Source organism: Chiloscyllium plagiosum, unplaced genomic scaffold, assembly GCF_037043375.1.
Source record: "Chiloscyllium plagiosum isolate Xiang-an unplaced genomic scaffold, Cpla_swu_hap1 HiC_scaffold_27, whole genome shotgun sequence".
In the NCBI taxonomy this organism is placed as follows: Eukaryota; Metazoa; Chordata; class Chondrichthyes; order Orectolobiformes; family Hemiscylliidae; genus Chiloscyllium; species Chiloscyllium plagiosum.
Window position 1 is genome coordinate 21,326,988 of NW_028270165.1, and position 26,765 is coordinate 21,353,752.

A 26,765-nucleotide genomic window follows, 5' to 3' on the forward strand; every position below is an offset into this window, starting at 1 on the left:
TTTTAACTGTCCTGTTATTGTACCTTTCATTATAGATTCCCTGTGCTCTCTTCCTTCTTTCGAAAACAGTGGGATGTCATGCGCCACTTTCCAATTACCACTTTCCAGTGAACTAGCGTTAACCACCAAGCCCAGGGAATTTAGCTACTTTAAATCCTATTCAATTCTCTGATGCATTTTTGTTTCATACATATTAATATCCGTCAGTTCTTCATTTATACTAGCCCCTACATTCACCATAATTTCTGGAAGCTATTAGTATTTTCTACTGAATGACATTTCCATCACTGAACCTCTTACCAGCAACATCCTGTGATTTAAACCTGTGACCTCCTGATTCAGAGAGAAGGCTGATCCCTACTAGCAGCTGGTTTGGGTGTATGACTGTCACCAACACGGGGGCAGTTTGGGAAATCCATTCTTGTTGGGCCAGTAAATAATCAATTCACGCTGCTCAGCATCAAAGAAGTTGACAGTGTCATGACAGTGTCAGTATCAAAGGAGTTGACAGACAATAATTTGATTTATCTGAAACAGGTGAGATGTTTCCTGCCTCTGTGCCAAAAGCAAAGATCATGTCCAAAGATTCTGTCCCTAGTGGAGGTTTACTGCTAACAATTGAAGTCCAAGACCTTTGTCCTTGGTTACTGATAGCTTATTGCTCGAGAGGTTGGATCAAGGGGACACCTATCTAGTTCTTGGTCAACTATCAACTATCCAGGGGCAGAGGGGCATCAACTTGTGCAGAAAGGAGCAGGAAGAAGCTAAACAGCATTCATGGGTTAAACGAATGAGTGGAAAAAATGTTTAATGTCACCCAATACGACAAAATCAGAACCATTTACTTTTCACCCAAGAAAGACTGATTGGAGAACTGCTAAATTATGAGAAACTAAGCACTATAAAAGGGAAAAAAAGACTTTGGAGACCAAGTACACAAATCATCAAAAGTAGCAGACAGGTACAAACACCAATTGAAAAATACAAATAGAGGTCTCTATTACAAAGGAGATGAAATACATGGGGTTGAACATTTATGTCTCAGTTCCAAGCATCATAGAATTCTAACATCACAGATAGACACCATTGGCCTGTCATGTCTGATAACTGAATTCTGGTGGAGTTTCCTCGCTTTCACATTTATGGTGTGAAATTCTAACACCACCTCTGCACACTTCTGGAGACCTCGAGTTTACAGAATCACGCCACATTCCTCTCTCCCTCCTCCAGGAATAACCATTTCTCCTGAGATACTGCCAGTTCCTCAGATTACTTGGTACCCCCGAATCCAATCCGCATGTCAGGAAATCTCTGGTGCTGCCCCGACACCAACAGTCACCTTTGGAACTGAAGAAAATGCAGAAATCTAAGGTGCAAAGAGACTTGGGTGTTCTAGTCCAGGATTCTCTCAAGGTAAACTTACAGGTTGAGTCAGTAGTTAGGAAGGCAAATGCAATGATGACATTTAATTTGACAGGACTTGAATGTAAAAGTAGAGATGTACTTGAGGCTTTGTAACACTCTGGTCAGGCCATATTTGGAGTATTGTGCGCAGTTTTGGGCCCAAATCTCAGGAAGGATGTACTGGCCTAGGCGTGTGTTCAGAGGAGGTTCACGAGAATGGTCCCAGGAATGAACATCTGAACAAATAAGGAATGTTTGAGGACTCTGGGTCTATATTTAATGGAATTTAGAACGATGACAGGGGATCTAATTGAAACCGACAGAATTCTGAACAGACTGGATGTTGGGAAGATGTTTCCTTTGGTAGGAAAGGCTAGGAGCCGAGGGCACAGCCTTAGACCAAAGGGAAGACCCTTTAGAATGGAGGTAAAGAGAAACTTCTTCAGCTAGAGTGGTGAATCTATGGAATTCACTGCCACCGAAGACTGTGGAGGCCAGATCATTGAGTACATTTAAGCTGTGAAAGATAGTTTCTTGAGTATGAAAGGGATCAAGGGTTACTGGGAGAATGGGGTTAAGAAACTTATCAGCCATGACTGAATCGCAGAGCAGTCACAATTTCAGCCCCTATGGTCTTATGATACACTGATGTGTGGAGGGGTGAGGAACGGGGGGAAAGAGATGAAGAGAGGAATACAATTAAAGGGAAGCTGGATACAGATGAGGGAGAAAGGAAGAGAAGGAAATACAAGAATTGTACATTAAATTACAGAACGCATACAGAGGGATCTGGGTATATAGATCCCTGAAAGTGGCAAAGCAGGCAGGCACGTGGTCAAGAAGGCATACAGCACGCTTGCCTTGAGTGTAAGAGTTAGCAAGTTATGTTACAGCTATTTATTCCGGCCACATTCATAACATTGCGTGCAGTTCTGGCCAGCATGCTACTGGAAGGACGTGGATGCTCTGGGAGAGGGCGCAGAGAAGGTTCACTAGGACGTTGCCTCTCATGAAAGGGTAAATAGACAAGATATTGTCCCCTGGGTTTGGGGGTGTCCAGAACTAAAGTGTAATAGCTTTAGGGTGAGGTGGATGAGCAAAGACTTAAAACAAATCTAAGGGCAACTATTTAATTCCGAGGGTAGTGAGCGTAAAGAATGAGCTGCCAGAGGAAATGGTGGAGGCTGGTACAATTACAATATGTGAATGATATCTGGATGGTTTCTGAATAGGAAGGGTTCAGAGGGGTATGGGCCACGTGCTGGCATATGGGACTAGATTAATTTAGAATATCTAGTCAACATCAATGAATTAAGACCATAAGACATAGGAGTGGAAGTAAGGCCATTCAGCCCATTGAGTCCATTCTGTCATTTAATCATGGCTGATGGGCATTTCAGCTCCACTTACCCACACTCTCCCCATAGCCCTTAATTCCTTAATCAAGAATTTATCAATCTCTGCCTTGAAGACATTTAACGTCCTGGCCTCCACTGCGCTCCCTGGCAATGAATTCCACAGGCCCACACTCTCTGGCTGAAGAAATGTCTCCTCATTTCTGTTCTAAATTGACCCCCTCTAATTATCAGGCTGTGTCCCTGGATCCTAGTCTCCTCCACCTAATGGAAACAACTTCCCAGTATTCACCCTTTCATAGCCAAGCATGATCTTGTAAGTGTCTAAAAGATCTCTCCTCAACGTTCCGAACGCTAATGAATACAATTCCAGGATCATCAGCCATTCATCGTATGTTAGGCGTACCATTCCAGGGATCGATCGTGTGAATCTCTGCTGGACACACTCTCGTGCCAGTATATTCTGCTGTTACTGCCGCTGAGTCACACCTTGAACCCTGTTTAGTGGGTGAAGTGGGAGGGGCAAGAGGATCCTTTCTGTCGGACTTGCTGCTCTCACACCCACGTTACTTCCAGTGCTGTCTGACAGCACCTTCCCTACGGAATTGATCTGCAGGAGTAGATGGAGAGCATTTTTACCCTGGATGGAGCGTAATGTTTGTCCAACCCTGCAGGTAGGTCTGAAATAGATACATTTGTCTCTGTCCCATTGAGTCTCCAGCACAGGGCTATGTCGGTCGGCTCAATTGGCCTCTATCAGTGTTTTCGCTCTGCCTGAGCCTCCACCCACCCCTCTTCATCGCCCCTTCCCATCCCTCATCAGCAAACTGATATCCCCCATTTATCGCACGTTTGCTTTATGCCACTTTGCTTTTACAAAAGACTGACATTAGTTCCTGTTTTCACTGCGTCAACTTTGAAGCATCAACACTTCGGGGGGAGGGGGGGGGGGAGCAGAAAGAAGAGATCAGGGAAGGAAGCCAAATGTGCTGCAGCCAACATGGAGCAAGAACAGAGGATGTAAAACTGTTGCAGCCAGCTTGAAGCTGCAATGTGGATCTTTGCACGTGCTGTACTTGAACCTGATGCATTTATTTGTGGGAATCAGATGCATTGAAAAAAAATAAAGTATCTCCCCCTCCCCAATAGCTAACATCCGTCTCTCCTCACCCGGGTAATTAAGACACATACCTGAGTTGGCAGAGTAGATTCCCTCCTTGGATTCACTCCAGTTGGTACAAGTGAACAGATTTTCCCCTCCCTCTCCCAGGATGAGGAGTTGCCCAGAAGAGGGTGTTTCATATTGAAACTGATACTGCCACTTCCGCGTTGTGATGTTAAAAATGGGGCAGGGAACGGGGACAGGCCGAGAGCAGAACTCTGCAGCAGATGGAAGGAGAGCAGTTTGCAAAAATCCCTTCGCTTCAAAGAATCCTCACAGTCTGGAAGCAGGCCACTCGGCCCAACAAGTCCAAACCAACGTTCTGAATGGTAATTCACCCATATCCCTCCCTTTATTGCCCTACATTTATCCCAGAGTAATACACCAAACTTACACATCCCTGGACACTATGGAGGGAATTTAGCCTGGCCAATCCACCCTTGAAGATCTGGATCCCAGACGGGACCCCTCCGTTTCGAGATCGGTCAAAGAACGAACGGAATGCGGACTGTACAAAGCAAAGTTATCAGTTTAATAAAGCAAGGCAGTCTGACGCAATTCTGTCCAGCAACACAGAAGTTAAAGCTTCTGAGCTCCGTGGCTAAATTGCAGAATTACTTTCGAAAATTACACATCATTTACATGTTTTTAAAGAGACAGCACAGCCTTAAAAGACCAATCAAATGTAATAAGGTGACATGATTGACAGCAGGTTAGTCCAATATTTCCTAGGAATCAGATTGTTTTACTCTCAAAATCATCCCGTGCTTGCTAGTTCAAGGTTAGCTCAAATACCAAATTCATATGATTCATATTATTAAACTCCATTGTTTTCTTTTCCCCAAAGCTAACCAACTCAGCAAAGCAGCAATTCAAGTTCACAGTGTCAAATTATAACCTGAAGCCATTTTAAATTGAAAAGCCATTTTATGGTTAATAAAAACCTACATACACCTGTTGCTCCTAACAAGAGCGTAAATTCAAATTTTAAATTCGCATCTCCCCCTGGGTTCATCTCCATCATTGCAAGCTCATCAGATGAGCCCCTTGCAAGGGGGGGGGGGGTGATAAAGATCGAACTTGCCCTGCTGTGTGGACTTGCCATTGCCAGCATTGGTGCACAAGGGACAGTTTACCTGTGCGATCCTAAGCAACCAGAGACTGTGCACCAACTATGCCAGGAAGATGTCATCGTCTGCTGAGGGACTGAACATTACCAAGAATGACTATTGCAGTGGTCAAAGATTGAACAGTTCATTTACAGAACAAGTCTAAATGTTCTTTACCCTGTAAAGGTGTTGTGTGCCAGTTTGATACCAGTTGTGCTATGAGCTTCCCTGGTAAGCCTTGCCCCATCCAAATAGGTCACACGCAAAAGAGAAGATAGGGAAATGTTATCTTTCGATTACAATTTGTTTCTTCAAAGTCACAATAGAATATTTGGCAGGGATGAAGTGGTCTGTTATGTGCTGACTTCAGCAAAAGACTTTTTGACCCCTAATGGCACCAATGTCTTCCCAATTATGGGATGGGTGGAACTGTTCTGGGACAATAACCGCATCTCTTACCAAAAGGACCTATCTATTGAACAGCCTCAAGGAAGTCACAAAGACAGGCATGCCTCTTATTGGCAAGGTCCCTCCCTTACCTATGCTAAACCTGGTTATTATTTTGAATAAAGTAAGTACTCCTCATGCTGTAACTATAGGAACACAGTCTCCCCTGAGTTTTGCATAGAATGGAAGAATCCAAAAGCTCTACAAAACAGTAATATCACTCTTTGGGATATGCAGCTCTCAGTGACTTTTTTCTGTAGGAGGATTTTCAGGAGTTATTAGCCATCAACTTATATCGTACTTATATCGTTTGTGATCTCAACCTTTTGGGTAATGAGACAACTGCTGCTTTATTGAGATCAGGATTTAAAATTTGAATTTAGGCTGTTGTTAGGAGCAACAGGTGTATGTAGGTTTTTATTAACCACAAAATGGCATTTAAATTTTAAATAATATTTTAAAATAAATATAACAAAATGGCTTCAGGTTATGATTTGACACTGAACTTGAATTGCTTCTTTGCTGGATTTAGAAATAAAAGAGAACAATAGTGTTTTCATAATATGAATCATAAGTAATTTGGTACTCGAACTAACCTTGAACTAGCAAGCATGGGATGATTTTGTGCGTAAAACAATGTTTCCTATGAAATATCATTGGACTAACCTGCTGTCAATCATGTCATCTTGTTACATTTTATTGGTCTTTTCTTGTAATTCAGGCTGCGCTGTCGGACTGAGAGACCTAATTGAGGGGGTCCAGACCTTCACCCCAACCTGCAGAACCCCGAACACTATGGATACACTTACCTTGGCCAATCCACTCTAACCTGCACATCTCTGGACACTGGGGTTAAATTAGCATGGTCAACATACACTAACAAGACCATCCTTGGGGATTATCAGTAATTTAACATGGCTGAACCCCTCTCCTAACTTGCACATCGCTGGACAGTATGGGGAATGAAGCTCGGCCAAGGCCGAGGTAACCACGAGGTTGGAATTCTCTCCCAGAAATGACAGTGGATGGTGCCCTCACCAAGATGGCCGCCCGCGCTCCCCGTCCCAAGACAACAAGTGCCTGACCCTCACAAAGATGGCGGCTGGTTGCCCAAGCAACCTGAGAGCGCCTTCGCTGGTGAAGTAAACACTGGGCCTGTGGTGATTTTATTGGAGGCCTCAGGCCTCCAATAAATGCTAATGTAATATCTGTATTCAGAAAGGGAGGCAGGCAATATGTGGGAAATTGCAGACCGCTTAGTTTAACAACTATTGTTGGGAAGGTGTTAGAGTCAATTATCAAGGAAGCAATATGAGGACGTTTGAAAAGTCAAAACTCTATCCATCAGAGTCAGCATGGTTTTACGATGGGCAAATCAGATTTGACTAAGTTCTTCATCGATGTAACAAGTGGATAATAGGGATCCTGTAGATGTAATGTATCTGGCTTTTCAGAAGGCATTTACTAAAGTGCCACTCAAAGCGTTAATTCGCAAGGTTAGATCATATGCGATATGGGCTGATTTATCAGCTTGGATAGGTGATTAGCTGATGGGCAGAAGACAGACAGTCCGAATTGATGGCTTTTTTTTCTGGAAGGCAAGATGTAACTAGTCAGGTGCCACAGGGTTGGGTCCTTGGACCCCAGCTATTTACAATCTACATTAGTGACTTGGATACACGTATAAAAGGCTCATTTGCCAAATTTGTGGATGACACATAAATAGGCGTGATGGTAGATTGCAATGAGGATATATGAACCTTACAAATGGATCTGGATAGGTTAGGAGAGTGGGCCAAAATGTGGCAGATGGAGTTTAAGGTGGATAAGTATGAGGTCATGCATTTTGGTCAAAAACAAAAACAGCAAAGCAACCTATTATCTAATAGAGGGGTTGGGGTGATCTGGTGCAGAGGGATCTGGGTATCCTCATTAATGAGTCACAGAAAACTAGCATGCAGGTACAGTAGATAATAAAGAAAATGAATGCAGCATTCGCTTTTAATCGCTAAAGGAATAGAACATAAAGGGAAGGAAGTGTTGCTGCAACCAAACATAGCATTGCTGACACTGCACCTAGAGGATTGTGCCCAGTTTTAAACTCATTTCCCCTTATATGGTTATGGTAGGTGATTTAACTTTCCAACCTTAGACCAGGACTGCCATAGATTTAAGGGTTTCGATGGAGAGGAATTTGTTAAGCGTGTTCAAGAAAGATTTCTGATTTAGTACGTGGATATATCAATGGAGAAGGTGCAAAACTTGACCTACTCTTGGGAAATAAGGCAGGACAGCTGACTGAGGTGTCAGTGGCGGTGCACTTTGGGGCCAGCAACCATAATTCTATTAATTTTAAAATAGTGATGGAAAAGGATTGGAGAATGTCTCATTTTCACAGTAATAGGCAAGAACTTTCAAAAGCTGTTTGGGGGCAGATGTTTGCAGGTAAAGAGATGGCTGGAAAATGGGAAGCCTTCAGAAATGAGATAACGAGAGTCCAGAGACAGTATATTCCTGTTAGGGTGAAAGGAATGTCTGGTAGGTGTAGGGAATGTTGGATGACTGGAGAAATTGAGTGTTTGGTAAAGAAAAAGAAGGAAACACATGTCAGGTATAGACAGGATAGATCGAGTGAATCCTTAGAAGAGTATAAAGGTCGTAGGAGTATACTTAAAAGGGAATTCAGTAGGGCAAAAACTGGACATGAGATAACTTTGGCAAATAGGGTTAAGGAGAATCCAAAGGGTTTTCACAAATACATTAAGGACAAAAGGGTCACTGGGGAGAGAATAGGGCACATCAAAGATGAGCAAGGCAGCCAATGTGTGGAACTACAGGAGATGGCGGGAGATACTAAACAAGTATTTTGCATCAATGTTTACTCTGGAGAAGGACATGGAAAATATAGAATGTAGGGAAATAGATTATAACATCTTTAAAAATGTCCATATTACAGAGGTGGTGGTGCTGGATGTCTTGAAACACGAAGGTGGATAAATCTCCAGGACCTGGTCAGGTGTACCCGAGAACTCTGTGGCAGGCTACGGGAAGTGATTGTTGGGCCCCTTGCTGAGATATTTGTATCATTGATAGTCACAGGAGAGGTGCCGGAAAACTGGAGGTTGGTTAACATGGTACCACTATTGAAGAAAGGTGATAAGGAAAAGCCAGGGAACCTGACATCGGTGGTGGGCAGGTTGTTGGAGGGAATCCTGAGAGACAGGATTTACACATATTTGGAAAGGCAAGGACTGATTAGGGATAGTCGGCATGGCTTTGTGCATGGGAAATCATTGAGGAGAAAGTGAGGTCTGCAGATGCTGGAGATCAGAGCTCAAAATGTGTTGCTGGAAAAGCGCAGGTCAGGCAGCATCCAGGGAACAGGAGAAGAAGGGCTGAAGAAGGGCTTATGCCCGAAACGTCGATTCTCCTGTTCCCTGGACGCTGCCTGACCTGCTGCGCTTTTCTAGCAACACATTTTCAGCATGGGAAATCATGTCTCACAAACTTGATTGAGTGCTTTCAAGAAGTAACAAAGAAGATTGATGAGGGCATAGCAATGGACGTGATCTATATGGACTTCAGAAAGGTGTTTGACAAGGTTCCCCAAGGGAGACTGGTTAGCAAGGTTAGATCTTATGGAATACACAGAGAACTAGCCCTTTGGATACAGATCTGGCTCAAAGGTGGTGGTGGTGGTGGTGGAGAGTTGTTTTTCAGACTGGAGGTTTATGACCACTGGAGTGCCACAAGGATCGGTGCTCGGTCCACTCCTTTCTGTATTTTTTATGCAAATGACTTGGATGTGAACAGAGATGTATAGTTAGTAGGTTTGCTGATGACACCAAAATTGGAGGGGTAGTGAACAACGAGGAAGGTTACCTCAGATTACAATGGGATCTTGATCAGATGTGCCAATGGGCTGAAGAGTGGCAGATGGAGTTTAATTTAGATGAATACGAGGTGCTGCATTTTGGAAAAACAAATCAGAGCAGCACATCTACACTTAATGGGAAGGTTCTCGGGAGTGTTGCTGAACAAAGAGACCTTGGAGTGCAGGTTCACAGTTTCTTGAAAGTGGAGTTGCAGGCAGATAGGATAGTGAAGGTGGTGTTTGGTATACTTTCCTTTATTGGTCAGAGTACTGAGTATAGGATTTGAGAGGTTATGGTGTGGCTGTACAGGAGAATGTTTAGGACCCTTTTGGAATAAGTGTACAATTCCGGCATCCTTCCTCTTGGAAGGATGTTGTGAAACTTGAAAGGGTTCCGAAAAGATTTACAAGGATGTTCCCAGGGTTGGAGGATTTGAGCTATAGGGAGAAGTTGACTAGGCTGAGGCTGTTCTCCCTGGAGTGGAGGCGGCTGAGGGGTGACCTGAGAGGTTTATAAAATCATGAAAATCATGGATAGGGCGAACAGCCAAGGTCTTTTACTCCCCGAAATGGAGGAGTCCAAAACTAGAAGGTATAAGTTTAAGATGAGAGGGAGAAAGATTTAAAAAGGAACTAAGGGGCAACGTTTTCACGCAGAAGGTGGAGCGTGTATGGAATGAGCAGCCAGAGGTAGTGGTGGAGGTGGGTACAATTACAACATTTAAAAGGTGTCTAGATGAATAGTTCGGATTTAGAGGAATATGGAGCAAATGCTGGAACTTGGGACTGGGCCAGATTGGAACATCTGGTCGGCATGGATGAGTTGAATGAAGTGTCTGTTTCTGTGCTGTGTGACTCTATAAGTCTATAACTGCTATGACCGAAACGAGACCTTTTTACTGATAATCTTCCTGCTGGAATTTTTTAGTGCACCCAGTTTCAGTCGATTTCTAGTGGGGAAAATTGGCATATGTCCTGTATCCTGGAAATTCTGAAAAATAAAACTAAATAATTCTCCCTGTGAATGGTATAATCCACACCCCGTGATGTGAATGGTACAATCCTCCCCTCCCCTTTTCCTCCTCCACACCCCTCCACCTTCGAATGATGCAATCGTCCCCCTCTGAATGGTATAATCCTTTACTCCCCCACAGCCATTAAGGATACAATTCTCCAAAGTCTCAATGGTACGATCCTTTCCACACCACCCCGAATGAATGGTACAATCCTCCCCCTGAGCTGGGATTCCCCAATCCCTTTCTGTTTCACATTTCCGAAGCCTTTCCCATTTTGAAAACAGTCTCTGTTTCTGGTCTTCCCACTAAAGTGCATAACCTCAGACTTTACCACATTGTATTCCATCTGCCCCTTCTCTGACCATTCTCCTGGCCTGTCCAAGCATTCTCAGCATGGACTCCTTTGGAACTCCAAAGACCCCTTTATGCCAACTCTCTGCCTTCTGCCAGTTAGCCAATCCTCTATCCGTGCCAGTACCTTGCTCCTACACCAGGGACTCTTATCTTACTTAGCAGCCTCCTGCACGGCCCCTTGTCAAAGGCCTTCTGGAAATCCAAATCGCTCACGTCCACTGGCTCTCCCTTTGTCTAACTTACTCATTACCTGCTCAAAGAATTCTAATAGATTTGTCAGACATGACCTCCTGTTGTCAAAGCCATGCAGACTCGGTCCTGTTTTACCATGCACCTCCACATACTTCCCACTTTCACCCTTCATAAAACCTGTTAAGTTTACCCATTTTTACCATAAATACGTTGTTGTGCTCTTTAAAATCTAAACCTACCCATGCGACAGTCAAGAAGGCACAACTACGCCTTTTCTTCCTCAAGATGCTCAAGAAATTCGGCATGTCCATAATGACACTCACCAACATTTACAGATGCACCACAGAAAGCATTGAATCTGGGTGCATCACATCCTGCTACGGCAACTGCTCTGCCCAGGACCGGAAGAAACTACAGAAGGTGGTGTTCACAGCACAGTCCATCACGGAAGTCAACCTCCCACCCATGAAATCCATCTACACTTCTCGTTGTCGTGGAAAGGCTACCAACCTCAAAGACCCCTCCCACCCCGGGAATGATCTCCTGCACCATCTTCTGTCAGGCAGAAGATACAGAAGCTTGAACACATGTACCAACAGGTTCAAGAATAGCTTCTTCCCTGCCATTATTAGACTGCTGAATGGAGCTCTCCAATTTGAAATCTAATGTTGACCTTGCTTCTGTGCACCTCTTGTGCAGCTGTAACCCTGTATGCCTCACTCTATCTAAGCGCAGTATGACCTGCATGTCCTTGGTTTGCTCGGATCTGACTGTACTGCTGATAAAACAAAACTTTTAACTCTACTTAGGTACATAGCACAGTACCGGCCCTTTATCCTACTCTAAGATCAGACTGACCTACATAACATTTATTGTACTAACTTTCATGTGCTTATCCAAGAGTCGATTAAATGTCCCTAATGTATCTGACTCTACTACCACTGTTGACAGTGCATTTCACACGGCCACCACTATCTGAGTAGAGAAACTACTCTGACATCTCCCTGAAACCTTCCTCCAATTACCTTGAAATTATGCCGGGAGTGTGGTGCTGGAAAACCATAGCAGGTCAGGCAGCAGCTAAGGAGCAGGAGAATTGACGTTTTGGGCATAAGCCTTTCATCAGGAACGAGGCTTGTGGGCCGGGGGTGCTGAGAGATAAATGGTAAGAGGGTGGAGTAGGGGGACAAGGTCGCTGAGAATGCCATAGGTAGATGAAGGTAGGTGTGTGTGTGTGTATGTATGTATATATATGTGTGCGTGAGGTGGGGGTTGGGGTGGCAAGATGATAGTTCAAAGGGGGTTATGGTGCAGATAGATAGGAAAAAATGATGGACAGGTCAGAATGGGCAGCGACACGTTGGGGGCTTGAGACTGGGATAAAGTGGGGGAGGTGAGGAAACTGTTGAAATCCACATTTGTCCTGTGTGGTTGCAGGGTTGCAAGGCAGAATATGAGGTGTTCCTCCTCCAGGCATCGGGTAGTTACGGTTTGGCGATGGATAGATTGGAGAAGTGGGTGGAGCTGATAGATTGAAAAGTTGATGGACAGGTCAAGAGGGCGTGCTGTGTTGAAGGCACAGGACTGGGATAAAGTGGGGGGGCGGGGGGGGGTGGCGGTGAAAAATGATGTCTGGCATTTGCAGTCCTCATTTTCTCCTCCTTAAAACTATAGACATTTGTAAGGGGCATGGATAGGGTGAATACCCAAGGTCTTTCCCCAAGGTCTAGTACTAAAGGGGCATAGGTTGAAGGTGAGTGGGGAAAGGGACCTGAGGGGCAACATTTTCACGCAGAGGGTGGTGCGTGTATGGAATGAACTGCCAACAGAAGTGGTGGAGGCTGGTACAATTACAACATTTAAAAGGCACCTGGATGGGGATATGCATAGGAGGGGTACAGATGAACATAGGCCAAATGCTGGCAAATGGGCCACTAGATTCATTTAAGGTATGGACTGAAGGGTTTGTTTCAGGCTCTACAACTCTATGACTATGTCTACATAGTTGGAAACCAATTTCACAAAATGAGGAATAGGTCATTCCCCCCTTACAGCCTGTCCTGAGCTGTGGCCTAACTGCACATATTCCAGTGCAAGTTTCAGAAAGATTTCAGCAGCTCTTTTAAAAAACTGAAATGCGTTTAGACATCAATGATGTTTCTGAATATCATTTTCGCTATTCGCAATTTTAAAGATAAGAGTTTCGAGTGAACACAGCCCACACCTCCCAGTGCAGCCAGTAACCTTTACAATGTTGATGAAACGATGCAGTACCTGTACTCCTTAAAAATTTACAATTTCTAATGATACTAGCTACTCATTCACTGCTCCATCTGATACACGACATTAGAAACTTGGTGCAGGAGGCTGGAAGAAATGAGCAGCTTTAAAACAAAAAACCATCTGGAGCTCAAAGCTTTCAATGAGAGTCTGAGCCCAGCAGTAAGTTCAGGTAATCTTTATTGTGACCCAACTTTGTTACAGCTTCAGATCCCCCCCCCCCCCACCCCCAGCAAAAAGATGTAGAGAAAGTAGCGGCTTTTTAAACAGTTCAAGGTCAAAGCGCACACACTCCCCCTCCCCACCTCACTTTCTTTACTATCGGTCAGCACAGAGTCGTCCCTTTGTAATTGGATCCTTGGTGCAGCCTGAACCCGTGGGGCCGGGAACGGGGGCAGTGTGGAGTGAAACAGACTGCTGTGGGTCTGGAGTCATGTGTAGACCAAACTGGGTAAAGGAGGCAGCTGGGACGACTGAGTGAATCCTTTCCCACAACGGCAGTTTCCTTCCCTAAAAAGGGCGTGAATCAGATTGGGGTTTTCTCTCCCCGCCACAAAAAATGGTGTCATCGTTAGATTCTGACCATATTCCAATTCCGCCATCTGCCGCGGTGGTATTCAAACCCAACAGATCCCAGAACTGGGTGAATAGTCCAGTCGATAACGGCACTCGGCAGTCGCTTTGTCAGTCCCCCTGCGATGGCACGTGAAGTCGCTGGTGGCTCCGGAGGTGGGAGGAGCGGGTGAAAGCCTTCCCACACTCAGGGCAGCTGAAGGGCCTCTCCCCTGTACGGACTCGCCGGTGGGTCAGCAGGGAGGAGGAATAGCTGAAAGCCTTTCCACACTCGGTACATTTGAATGGCCTCTCCCCCGTGGTGCCTCAGCAGGGAGTAGGAATAGCTGAAGGCCTTCCCGCAATCAGGACAGCAGAAGGGCCTCTCCCCTGTGTGGACCTGCTGGTGGGTCAGCAAATTGGAGGAACGGCTGAAGGCCTTCCCACACTCGGGGCAGCTGAAGGGGGTCTCCCCCGTGTGGACCCGCTGGTGCCTCAGCAAGGTGGAGGAATCGCTGAAGGCCTTCCCAGACTCGTGACAGCTGAAGGGCCTCTCGCCCGTGTGAATCCGCCGGTGGGTCAGTAGGGAGGATGAATCGCTGAATGCCTTCCCACACTCAGGGCAGCTGAAGGGGGTCTCCCCCGTGTGGATCCGCTGGTGCCTCAGCAGGGCAGAGACCTGGGTAAAACCCTTCCCATACTTGGGACAGGAGAACGGCCTCTCCCCGGTGTGGATGCGCCGATGAATCTCCAGGTCAGACAGAGTATGGAAGCCTTTCCCACAGTTACCACACTTCCACGGTTTCTCCATGTCCGAAGCTTCAGCCACAAGCAAACGCATGTACGGCCCCTCACTGCTGCGAGTTCCTCTTTCCAGGCCGTATAACTGTTTCAGGCTCCACACTCAGTGCGCAGCAACAGTCGGGTCTCTCATTCAGTCCCACTGATAATGAAAATGTACTGAAATAGGAACCAAAAAGCTTTGCTCCTTCTCACAGAATTGTAATAAAAAATCGTGGCTGTCCCAATCGATTGAGACTGTCAGATATTGAGGACCGCAGACGGAGGAGAGTCAGTGTTGAAAAGTGCGGCGCTGGAAAAGCACTGCAGGTCAGGCAGCATCCGAGGAGCAGGAGAGTTAACATTTCGGGCATAAGGCCTTCATCTGTTCATTTTGAAACTTCTGTCTTCGGATCTTCAAATATTCTGGAAAGAGATTACAAAAGTTATCGCTGTCAGTGCAGGGTAGAAATTCAGAACAAGCTATTCTACTCAAAGTTTGTGAGAAGATTTGTAGCTCGGGTGCTCATTGCTGTGGTTCTGTTCGCCGAGCTGGAAGTTTTTGTTGCAAACGTTTCGTCCCCTGTCTAGGTGACATCCTCAGTGTTTGGGAGCCTCCTGTGAAGCGCTTCTGTGGTGTTTCCTCTGGCATTTATAGTGGCCTGTCCCTGCCGCTTCCGGTTGTCAGTTTCAGCTGTCCGCTGTAGTGGCCGGTATATTGGGTCCAGGTCGATGTGTTTGTTGATGGAGTTTGTGGATGAGTGCCATGCTTCTAGGAATTTCCTGGCTGTTCTTTGTTTCGCTTGCCCTGTAAAGGTAGTGTTGTCCCAGTCAAATTCATGTTGCTTGTCGTCTGCGTGTGTGGCTGCTAGGGATAGCTGGTCGTGTCGTTTCGTGGCTAGTTGATGTTCATGGATGCGGATCGTTAGCTGTCTTCCTGTTTGTCCTATATAGTGTTTTGTACAGTCCTTGCATGGGATTTTGTACACTACATTAGTTTTGCTCATGCTGGGTATCGGGTCCTTCGTTCTGGTGAATTGTTGTCTGAGTGTGGCTGTTGGTTTGTGTGCTGTTATAAGTCCTAGTGGTCGCAGTAGTCTGGCTGTCATTTCAGAGATGTTCTTGATGTATGGTAGTGTGGCTAGTCCTTTGGGTTGTGACATGTCCTCGTTCCGTTGTCTTTCCCTTAGGCATCTGTTGATGAAATTGCGAGGATTTCAGTTTTTGGCGAATACATTGTATAGGTGTTGACAAAGCCCTAGCCAGAGAAACAATAGCCAACCTGCTGAACAGACATAACAGACAACAGGACGTTGAACCCATCAACAAAGACGGCATACTTAAACTACTGGACTTGTGCCTCACAACACACTTCACATTCAACAACCAGATATACGAACAAATCAACAGAACACCCGTGGGCTCACCGATCTCGGGACTCATAGCAGAAGCAGTAATGCAAATGTTAGAACAAACAGTCTTACCACAAATTGAATCCAAACTCTGGGTCAGATACATTGATGACAACTTGGTAATCATTAAAAACACGGAAATAGAGAAAACACACTGGATCATCAACTCCACACTCACAGGAATCTGATTCACGAGAGAGGAAGAAAAGGACAACCAACTCCCATTCCTAGACGTGAGGGTACAGAGAACACCAAACGGAGAATTCACCACCAAGGTACACAGGAAATCCACACACACAGACCAAGTCCTGAACAATGAAAACAACCACCCCAATACACACAAACGAGGTTGCATCAAGACACTATTCAAAAGGGCCACAACACACTGCAGCACACCAGAACTGCAAAAAGAGGAAGAGGAACACCTGTACAAGGTATTCGCCAAAAACTGATATCCTCGCAATTTCATCAACAGATGCTTAATGGAAAGACAACGGAACGAGGACATGCCGCAACCCAAAGGACTAGCCACACTACCATACATCAAGAACATCTCTGAAATGACAGCCAGACTACTGCGACCACTAGGACTTATAACAGCACACAAACCAACAGCCACACTCAGACAACAACTCACCAGAACGAAGGACCCAATACCCAGCATGAGCAAAACTAATGTAGTATACAAAATCCCATGCAAGGACTGCACAAAACACTACATAGGACAAACAGGAAGACAGCTAACGATCCGCATCCACGAACATCAACTAGCCACGAAACGACACGACCAGCTATCCCTAGTGGCCACACACGTAGACGACAAGCAACGCGAATTTGACTGGGACAACACTACCATTATAGGGCAAGCGAAACAAAGAACAGCCAAGGAATTCCTAGAAGCATGGCACTCATCCACAAACTCCATAAACAAACACATAGACCTGGACCCAATATACCGGCCACTACAGCGGACAGCTGAAACTGACAACTGGAAGCGGCAGGGACAGGCCACTATAAATGCCGGAGGAAACACCACAGAAGCGCTTCACAGGAGGCTCCCAAACACTGAGGATGTCACCTAGACAGGGGACGAAACGTTTGCAACAAAAACTTCCAGCTCGGCGAACAGAACCACAGCAAGCTATTCTACTTTCTGTGGAGCATTCTTTTCTTTTGTTATTCCACAAAATTGAAAGCAACATCCTTCTCTCTCTCTCTCCCCCTCTGTTCTCACTCCGATCTAATTAATTCTCCTGAAGTTGCTGATTCAGGATCAGAACAGCAAAAACGTCAAGACTTACATATTGGATAACTCCACCTGAAAGTTAATATCTTTCCCAACATTGGAATACTGCTGAGACTGAACAGGTCTGATTTTGGGAAACAAATACTGTGTCAATTCAGGGTGAACCTGCAATGCAGCTTCTTGACGAACAATGAGACACGAAATGGTTAACATCCCCAGGAAGGGGGAGAAAAGGAGACATCAAGGTATTGACACCAACACCAGAGAGAAAGTTAACGTGCCGATCAGGTATCCAGAAACAATCTAGGCCCGTTTGCCAGCACTTGGCCCATTTTCCTTTAACCCCTTCCTATTCATATACCCATCCAGATACCTTTTAAATGTTGTGATTGCACCAGCCTCCACCACTTCCTCTGGCAGCTCATTCCTTACACACACCGCCCTCTGAATGAAAAAGTTGCCCCTTACATCTCTTTTAAACCTTCCCTTCCCCACCCCACCTGCCCACCCTGAACCTATTACCCTTACATTCTGGAAATCCCATCTCAAGGAAAAGACCTTGACTATTTACCCCATCCATGCTTCATGATTTTATCAACTTCAGCCTCCAGCGCGCAAGGGGAAACAGCCTCAGTCTGCTTGGCCTCTCCCTATCACTCAAACCCTCCAACCCTGGCAACAGCCTTGTAAATCTTTTCTGAACCTTTTCAAGTTTCACAACATCCTTCTGGTAGGAGGGAGACCAGAACTGCAGACAACATTCCAAAAGTGGCTATGGTTCTGCTGAACAATGGCAATTTAATTCCAAAATATTAATTTCTTCATGAGAAGGGAATAATTGGCAATGTAGCTGTAAGAGGCCTCTTGCAGAAGAGTGAAGAACTGAGTGAGAGAACTTTTCATTAAAATGGAGAAGAACAGAGGTGATTCTGAGACTGGGGACTTAAGTCTAAAGCAAGAAAATTACAATGGCAGAGGCACAAACAGGCCACAACAAATGAAGGAACATTATTGACAGAAATGACAAACATTTAAAGAGCACCTGGAGGAACTGCAACAGTTGTCCATTCCTGTCTGAAAAAATAAAACACAGAAGGTGGCACAGCCACGGCTAACAAGGGACATGATGGATAGGACTAGATTCAAAGGAGTGGCGTACAAATTGGTTAAAAATAAAGTAGCAGATCTGAAGACTGGGAGCAGTTCAGGTTTCAACAAAAGGATTTGTCAAAAGGGGAAAATGGGGTATGTGAAGAGGAAAATAAAATTAGAGAAAACAATAACAATGAGAACAGGCAAAGTTCTCATGTGGAACAAAGAGACGGCAGACCAATTAACCACATATGTTGCTTCTATCAAAACACAGGTAACATCCCATGTTGGGGAACACATGGTCCAATGAGAGCAGAACTGAAGGAAATGAGCAGTTGTGGGGAAGTGGTGTTGGGGAAACTGATGGGATTAAAAGTTTACAAATCCCTGTGCTGGTAACCCACACCCCAAACTATGGTCTGAGGTCGTGCAATTGGAAAATCGTGGGCTGATCTTAGCAGAACTGTTTAATGGTAAGGTCCTATGGAGTGTTACTGAACAAAGTGACCTTGGAGTGCAGATTCATCGCTCCTTGAAAGTAGAGTCATAGATAGATAGGATAGTGAAGAAGGTGTTTGGTATGCTTTCCTTCATCGGTCAGAGTATTGAGTACAGGAGTTGGGAGGTCATGTTGCAGCTGTACAGGACATTGGTTAGGTCACTTTTGGAATATTGTATGCAATTCTGGTCTCCTTCCTATCAGAAGGATGTATGAACCTTGAAAGGATTCAGAAAAGATTTACAAAGATGATGCCAGGGTTGAGAGATTTGAGCTATAGGGAGAAGTTAAACATGCTGGCAGTTTTCCGTGGAGAGTCAGACGCTGAGGGGTGACCTTATAAAGGTTTATAAAATGATGAAATGCACGGATAGAATAAATAGACAAAGTCTTCTTGCTGGATTGGGGTAGTTGATAACTCTAGAACATAGGTTTAGGGTGAGAGGGGAAAGATTTAAAGGAGATGTAAGCGGCAATTTTTCATGCAGAGAGTGGTAAGTGTATGGAATGAGCTGCTGGAGGAAGTGGAGGAGGCTAGTGCAATTGCAACATTTAAAAGGCATCTGGATGGGTACATGAACAGGAAGGGTTTGGAGGGATATGGGCTGGGTGCTGGCTCAAGTTATCCCTCCTCCTGCATTGAATTTCAAATCCATCTTCATCATGTCTTTCCTCCACTCTTGGCGTTCTCTTTTCTCCTGTCTACAAACTGAAAATAACAACAACACATCAATGCTCTCCTGGTCACTGCGATCTTGGAAGTACCCAGTTTCTGTTCCAGCTCCACAAATGATCAGATTCATTCACCTCAAATTCACAGTCCGCCTTCGTGTCATTCTAGATCTCTCTCTCTCTCTCTCTCTCTCTCTCTCCCACTCCCTTTTTCCTGTTTTAAGGCCACACAAACCAAGCTCATGGCCAGGTCTCTCAGAGTGAAATGAGGAAATTCTAGTTGAATGACACCAACTGTGACTTCTCTCCCGGAAATGACAGCTGATGGTGCCCTCACCAAGATGGCCGCCCGCGCTCCCCACCCCAAGTCAACATGCGCCTTATCCTTACAATGATGGCGCCCTGTTGCCCGGGCAACCCGAGAGCTCCTTCGGTGGTGAAGTGGGCCTGGGGAGGTTTTATTCCGAGGCCTCAGGCCTCCCCCTCGGGGTTTATAAACTCCCCAGTCTCCCTCCTCCCGCGGTTCCCAATCCTACCCTGTCTCACTGTCTCCTCTCCCCGGGATGTTTCTGAAACCTGGTCCTGTTCTGAAGGAGGATCACCGGACCCGAAACGCCTTCTCGATTTCTCTGGACAGGCGCTGCCGGACCTGCTCAGCTTTTCCAGCGGTTTCTGTTCTTGTTCCTTCAGCCGCCGACGCCATTTCTCTCCCGCACTCAGTAACTTTGCCTCACCGCACGCATGCGCACAGCCAGGGCCCTATAGAGAGGTTTCTCGATCGCATGGGACCGTGGGAACTGAAGGCGCCATTAATGTCGTGAAACCCAGTATCCCATATGCCTTCTTAACTGTCCTATTCACGTGTTAATGAAGTTCATGAAGATGGGCTCATACCCGAAACGTCGATTCTCCTGCTCCTTCGATGCTGCCTGACCTGCTGCGCTTTTCCAGCAACACATTTTCAGCTCTGATCTCCAGCATCTGCAGTCCTCACTTTCTCCTCCTTAATGAAGTACACGTCAGGGGTAAATCATTCATCGATTTTAGATTTATACATTGAGTGGAACACTACAGGTGTTTAACTCTAAACTCTAGTTCCAATTCAGTGTCAGTATAATCGCTTTTTATCTGCTCTAAAATAAGCATCGAATCAATGCACTCCATCTGACCCTTCTTAACGTTGATTTTCTTTAGTTTGCAGATTCCAACACTGTTTCAATAATTTATTAAAATCTACTTCTGGTACATGGGCGTCACTGGCTGGCCAGCATTTGGTTCTCCTTGAGAATGTGGTGGTGAGCTGCCTTCTTGAACCGTTGCAGTCCAAACCTTGTACGGTGACCCACAGCATCTTGAGGGAAGGAATTCCAGGATTTGGACCAGTGACACTGAAGAAACATTTCCAAGTGAAGATGGTGAGTGGCTTGGAGGGGTACTTGCAAGAGGTTGTGTTCCCAGGTATCTGTTTTCCTGGTCCTTCCAGATGGAAGTGATTGTTAGTTTGAAAGGCAATTTGTAAGGTGCTTTGGTAAAGTTTTGCAGTGCATCTTGTAGGTACTACACACTACTGCTTCTGAACAGTAGATATGGTACCAATCAAGCAGGCAACATTGACCTGGATGGTATGAAGCGTTTCAAATACAGTTGAAGCTGCAACCCCATCCAAGCTAGTGGGGAGTATTCCATTACACTGCTGACTTGTGGCATGTAGAAGTTGGAACAGGTTTTGGAGAGTCAGGAGGTGAGTTACTCACTACAGTAATTCTGGCCTCTGACCTGCTCTTGTAGCCACTGTGTATATATGGTTCATCTAGTTGAGTTTCTGTTCAATGGTAAACCCCAAGGATGTTGATCGTGGGATATTTAGTGACAGTAACATTGTTGATATCACAGGTCAGTGGTCAGATTATCTCTTTTGGGGATGAGTCATTCTGTGACATTTGCTTGGCATTCATGTTACTTGCCACTCATCAGCCCATTGGATATGGTTAAGATCTTGTAGCATTTCAAACTGAACTGCTTCAGTTTGTGGGGAGTTGTTTATAGTGCTCAACATCTGCAATTATTGCGACATCTCCACTTCTGAACTGATGATGGAGGAAGGTCATTGATGAAGATGGTTTGGCCTATGAACTCCTGCAGAGTTGTCCTGAAGTCGAGATGACTGACCTCCACAAATCATAGCCATTTTTCCATGTGCTAGGTATGACTTAACAATTAAGACATATAAAACTAATTGAAGGAATAGGTATGAGACAACCCTCTTCAGGGTGTCTCCAGTGCAGGTTTTTCTGTTCTCGAAACAATCTGATAAATGTTGACATTCATCAGTCTTTTGATCTTGGCAGTTTCCTTTCTCTCCAACATTTATTTCACGTTAGCAAGTTGAATTCTTCTGCATTTTTCAGGAAAATGTTTTACAGAAGGTAACATTCTTAATATCTGTGTAATATTCCGTGGGAAAACTGTCTATAGTCCACCAGTTGGAGAAAGTTTCTCTGAAAAGGTTTGTCAAATGCCCTGCTTCCACAAGACCCAGTGTTCCCAAAGTTGAAGTCCTTTTTAGATTAGATTAGATTAGATTACTTACAGTGTGGAAACAGGCCCTTCGGCCCAACAAGTCCACACCGACCCGCCGAAGCGCAACCCACCCATACCCCTACCCCTACATTTACCCCGAACCTAACACTACGGGCAATTTAGCATGGCCAATTCACCTGACCTGCACATCTTTTGGATTGTGGGAGGAAACCGGAGCACCCGGAGGAAACCCACGCAGACACGGGGAGAACGAGCCCCTTTATATTTTCCAGAATTCCAATGATAGGAGACATGTGCCACTTGTACCCACCACAAATCTCCTGAAACTGGGTGCGCTACAAAAGTCCAGCAGGAAGATTATCAGTAAAATGGTCTGGTTTCAATCACAGAGTTATAGACATCTATAGACACACTGCACGGAAACAGATCCTTTGGTTAAACTCATCCATGCTGACCAGATGTCCCAAGCTGACCCAGTCCCAAGTTCCAGCCTTTGGCCCATATCCCTCCCAGATGCCTTTTAAGTATTGTAATTGTACCCATCTCCACCACTTCCCTGGCAGCTTGTTCCACACACACACACACCACCCTCTGCATAAGAAAATTGTCCTTGAGGTCACTTATTCCCTTCTTGCTACCACAGCACCTCTTCTCTGTTCCCCACCACCCTCAGCATCCCCTGTCCATCCACAGCGCCTCCTGTCCATTCCCACCCTGCCACCCACAGTGCCCCATGTCCATTTCCCTCTCCCCACTCTCTGACTCCATCCATCCTCTCTCTCTCCCCTCACCCTCCACTCTCCATCTCTCTGTTCCCTGTCTATTCTCTCTCTCCACCAACTCTCTGCTGCCCATTCTTCCACCGCCCCCACCCTCTCCTGCCACTCATTCTCTTTCTCCACCCACCCTCTGTCCCCGTCCATTCTCTGACTCTCCTCACATTCTGCACCCCACACCGTTCTCTCTTCTGCCTCCCCCCCAACACTCTACCCCCACATTCTCCCTCTCAGACCCTTTCCCCTCCATTCTCTGGGTCCCCCACGCTCAGCCCCCCAGGCCTTTCTCTCCCCGCCATGTCCTTCTTCTCTCCGTCACCCTCTGCTCCCCCGTCCATTCTCTCTCTCTGTTCTCCACAGCTCCACCCAGCCCCCGTCCATTCTCTCTCTAGTCTCCCCAGCCGCTGTCCATTCTCTTTCTGTTCTCCCCAGCCCCACCCTCTAGCCCCCATCAATGAGAGGAGGGAATCTGGTTGGTGGCTGGGAGGAGGAGGAGCTAGAAAGATAGGGAGCTTATTTGAAATTGAGTTCCCCAATGTTGAGTCCTCCCAACTCTACGCAGCCCGGGCGGAAGATGGGATGTTGTTCCTCCAATTTGCAGTTTGATTCATTGTGGTAAGGGAGGAGGCCAAAGATGGTTATGTCAGAAAGGGAGTGGGAAGGGGAATTAAAATGGCTGGTGACTGGGAGGTCCGGTCAGCCTCTGCGGGTCCAGGTACGATGCTCGGTGAACTGTTCCCCAAGTCTCCCCGATGTGGAGAAGTCCACAATTGGCAAACACATGGCAAATGCAGTACCACAATGTAAAATTATAGCTTCTGCTGTGAAAAAAAAAAACAGAAAGGAGTTGTATTGTTTAAATGGTGATATATTGGGATGTGGAGCAAGTGAGGACTGCAGATGCTGGTGATCAGAGTCGAAAAGTGTGGCAATGGAAAAGCACAGCAGGTCAGGCAGCATCCAAGGAGTAGGAGAATTTAAGTTTTTGGGCATGAGCCCTTCATCAGGAATGATGTGTGAATGTACAAAGGGGGCTCAGCGTCATTCCACACCAGTCAGTACCAGTTGTCAGACAGGTGCAGCAAGCAATCAGCAAGGCAAGTGCTATGTTAACAAGACGAATTGAATTCAGAAGTGGGGATGTCTTCCTGCAGTTAGGGGATCATTGAATGTATTCAAGGCTGAGTTCCTCTGATTTTTGAACAACAAAGAAGTGGATGTTTGTGGGGAAGGCAAGGAAATGGTTTTAGAACAGTTTCAGTCCAACTAGTCCATGCTGACGATGTTCTCAAACTAAATTAGTCCCAGCTGCCTGTGTTTGGCCCATATCCCTCCAAACATTTCCTATTCATGTACTTGTCCAAATTTCTTTGAAACGTTGTTACGGTACCTGCATCCTTCCTCTGGACATTTATTCCACACACAAACCACGCTCTGTGTTTTAAAAAAAAAACTGGTGCCCCTCACGTCTTTTTAAAATCTTTCTCCACTCACCGTCAAACTTTGCTCCCTAATCTTGAAACTACCCTAGAGAAAGAAGACACGCCGTTCACCTCATCTATATCCTTCATGATTTTATAAACCTCTATAAGGTCACCTCGCAACCTGCTGTGCTCCAGTGAAAAAGTCCCAGCCTATCCACTTAGATGTAGATAGATTCATATCCAGTTATGATCTGTTCGATGCTGGTGCAGGCTCCAAAGACCAAATGGCCGACTTCTGTTCCCAGTTCTCTTACTGTGTCCAGGACAGCAAGAGACTATAAGACATAGGAGCTGAAAGTAGGCCATTCAGCCCATCAAGTCTGCTCATACCATTCAATTGTGGCTCATAGGTTTCTCAATCCCATTCTCTTGCTTTCTCTCCATAACCCTCGATCCCCTTGGTACTCAAGAACATATGTCTCAGTCTTAAATGTACTCAGTGACCTAGCCTCTGCAACCTTCTGTGGCAATGAATTCCATAGATTCACCACTATCTGGCTGAAGTGTTTTATGTTTATCTATGTTCTAAAAGGCCTTCTCTTTACTCTGAGGCTGTGCCCTCGGGTCCGAGTCTCTCCTACCAACGGAAACATCTTCCCAACGTCCACTGTGTCCAGGCCATTCAGTATTCTGTGTGTTTCAATTAGATCTCTCCTGAGTGTGGGCCTGTTAATCAGCATGAAGCAGACCCTTCAGGATGAGGTACACCAGGGATTAGGTTTGGCAAATGGAAAAAGAGTATGTGGGATGGAGATTTTCAGCTTCTAGGGAATAAGAGAGGAAAGAGAGTTCATTATAAATTAGAATTGTTCAGGTGGGCCAAGGAGTGGCAGATGGAGTTTAATTTAGAGAAATGAGAGGTGCTGCATTTTGCAGCTGTATAAGACATTGTTTAGGCCACTTTTGGAATACTGTGTTCAGTTCTGGTCTCCCTGCTATAGCAAAGAGGTTGTGAAACTTTGGAAGTGGTTGGAGAAGATTTACAAGGCTGTTGCCATGCTTGTGACCTACAGTGAGAGGCTGAAGAGGCCAGGGATATTTTCCCTGGAGAATTGGAGGTTATGGGGGTGATCTTATAGATGTTTCTGAGGAGAATGGATAGGGTAAATACCCAAGCACTTTTTCCCAGGGTAGGGGAGTCCAAAACTAGAGGGCATATGTTTGAGGTGAGAGGGGAATGATTTAAAAGGGACGTGACCGGCAAGATTTTCAAGCAGAGGATGGTGCATGTGTGTAACAAACTACCAGATAATGACAACATTTAAAAGGCATCTGGATAGGTACATGAATAGGAAGGATTTAGAGGGATATGGGCCAAATGTGACGAGGTTAATTTAGGATATTTGGTTGGCATGACAAGCTGGGCCGAAGGGTCTGTTTCCATGCTTTATAACTCTAATCATCTTTGTTGAAAGCAGAAGAGTCAGAGCACTTTCAGAGCAGCTTTCAAAGATGTTTTGCCCTTACTGGGAGCAATAGACAATAGGTGCAGGAGTAGGCCATTCTGCCCTTTGAGCCTGCACCACCATTCAATATGATCATGGCTGATCATCCTTAATCAGTATCCTGTTCCTGCCTCATCTCCATAACCCTTGTTTCCACTATCCTTGAGAGCTCTATCCAACTCTTTCTTAAATGAATCCAGAGACTGGGCCTCCACTGCCCTCTGGGGCAGAGCATTCCACACAGCCACCACTCTCTGGGTGAAGAAGTTTCTCGTCATCTCTGTCCTAAATGGCCTACCCCTTATTTTTAAGCTGTGTCCTCTGGTTCGGCACTCACCCATCAGCGGAAACATGTTTCCTGCCTCCAGAGTGTCCAATCCTTTAATAATCTTATATGTCTCAATCAGATCCCCTCTCAGTCTTCTAAACTCAAGGGTATACAAGCCCAGTCGCTCCAGTCTTTCAGCGTAAGGTAGTCCCGCCATTCCAGGAATTGACCTCGTGAACCTATGCTGCACTCCCTCAATAGCCCGAATGTCTTTCCTCAAATTTGGAGACCAGAACTGCACACAATACTCCAGGTGTGGTCTCACCAGGGCCCTGTACAGCTGCAGAAGAACCTCTTTGCTTCTATACTCAATCCCTCTTGTTATGAAGGCCAGCATGCTATTAGCCTTCTTCATTATCTGCTGTGCCTGCATGCTTACCTTCATTGACTGGTGTACAAGAACACCCAGATCTCTTTGTACTGCCCCTTTACCTAAATTGATTCCATTTAGGTAGGAATATGCCTTCCTGTTCTTGCCACCAAAGTGGATAACCATACATTTATCCACATTAAACTGAATCTGCCATGTATCTGACCACTCACCTCACCTGTTCAGGTCACCCTGTAATCTCCTAACATCCTCCTCATATTTCACTCTGCCATCCAGCTTAGTATCATCAGCAAATTTGCTAATGTTATTACTAATACCATCTTCTATATCATTAATATATATTGTAAAAAGCTGCGGTCCCAGCACTGATCCCTGCGGTACCCCACTGGTCACTGCCTGCCATTCCGAAATGGA

At 45.6% G+C, this 26,765-nt stretch overlaps 1 protein-coding gene across 1 annotated transcript in view; it reads right to left on the reverse strand.

The window, feature by feature from the left end:
* Positions 1-26,765, reverse strand: part of LOC148143388 (uncharacterized) — a gene marked incomplete at its 5' end in the record, with an annotated part of 330,397 nt that overhangs the window by 198,782 nt on the left and 104,850 nt on the right. The window contains one exon of the mRNA XM_087975187.1: positions 14,175-14,424. Coding sequence (XP_087831313.1) covers positions 14,175-14,424 — 250 coding nt within the window. The remainder of the gene's footprint in view (positions 1-14,174; positions 14,425-26,765) is intronic.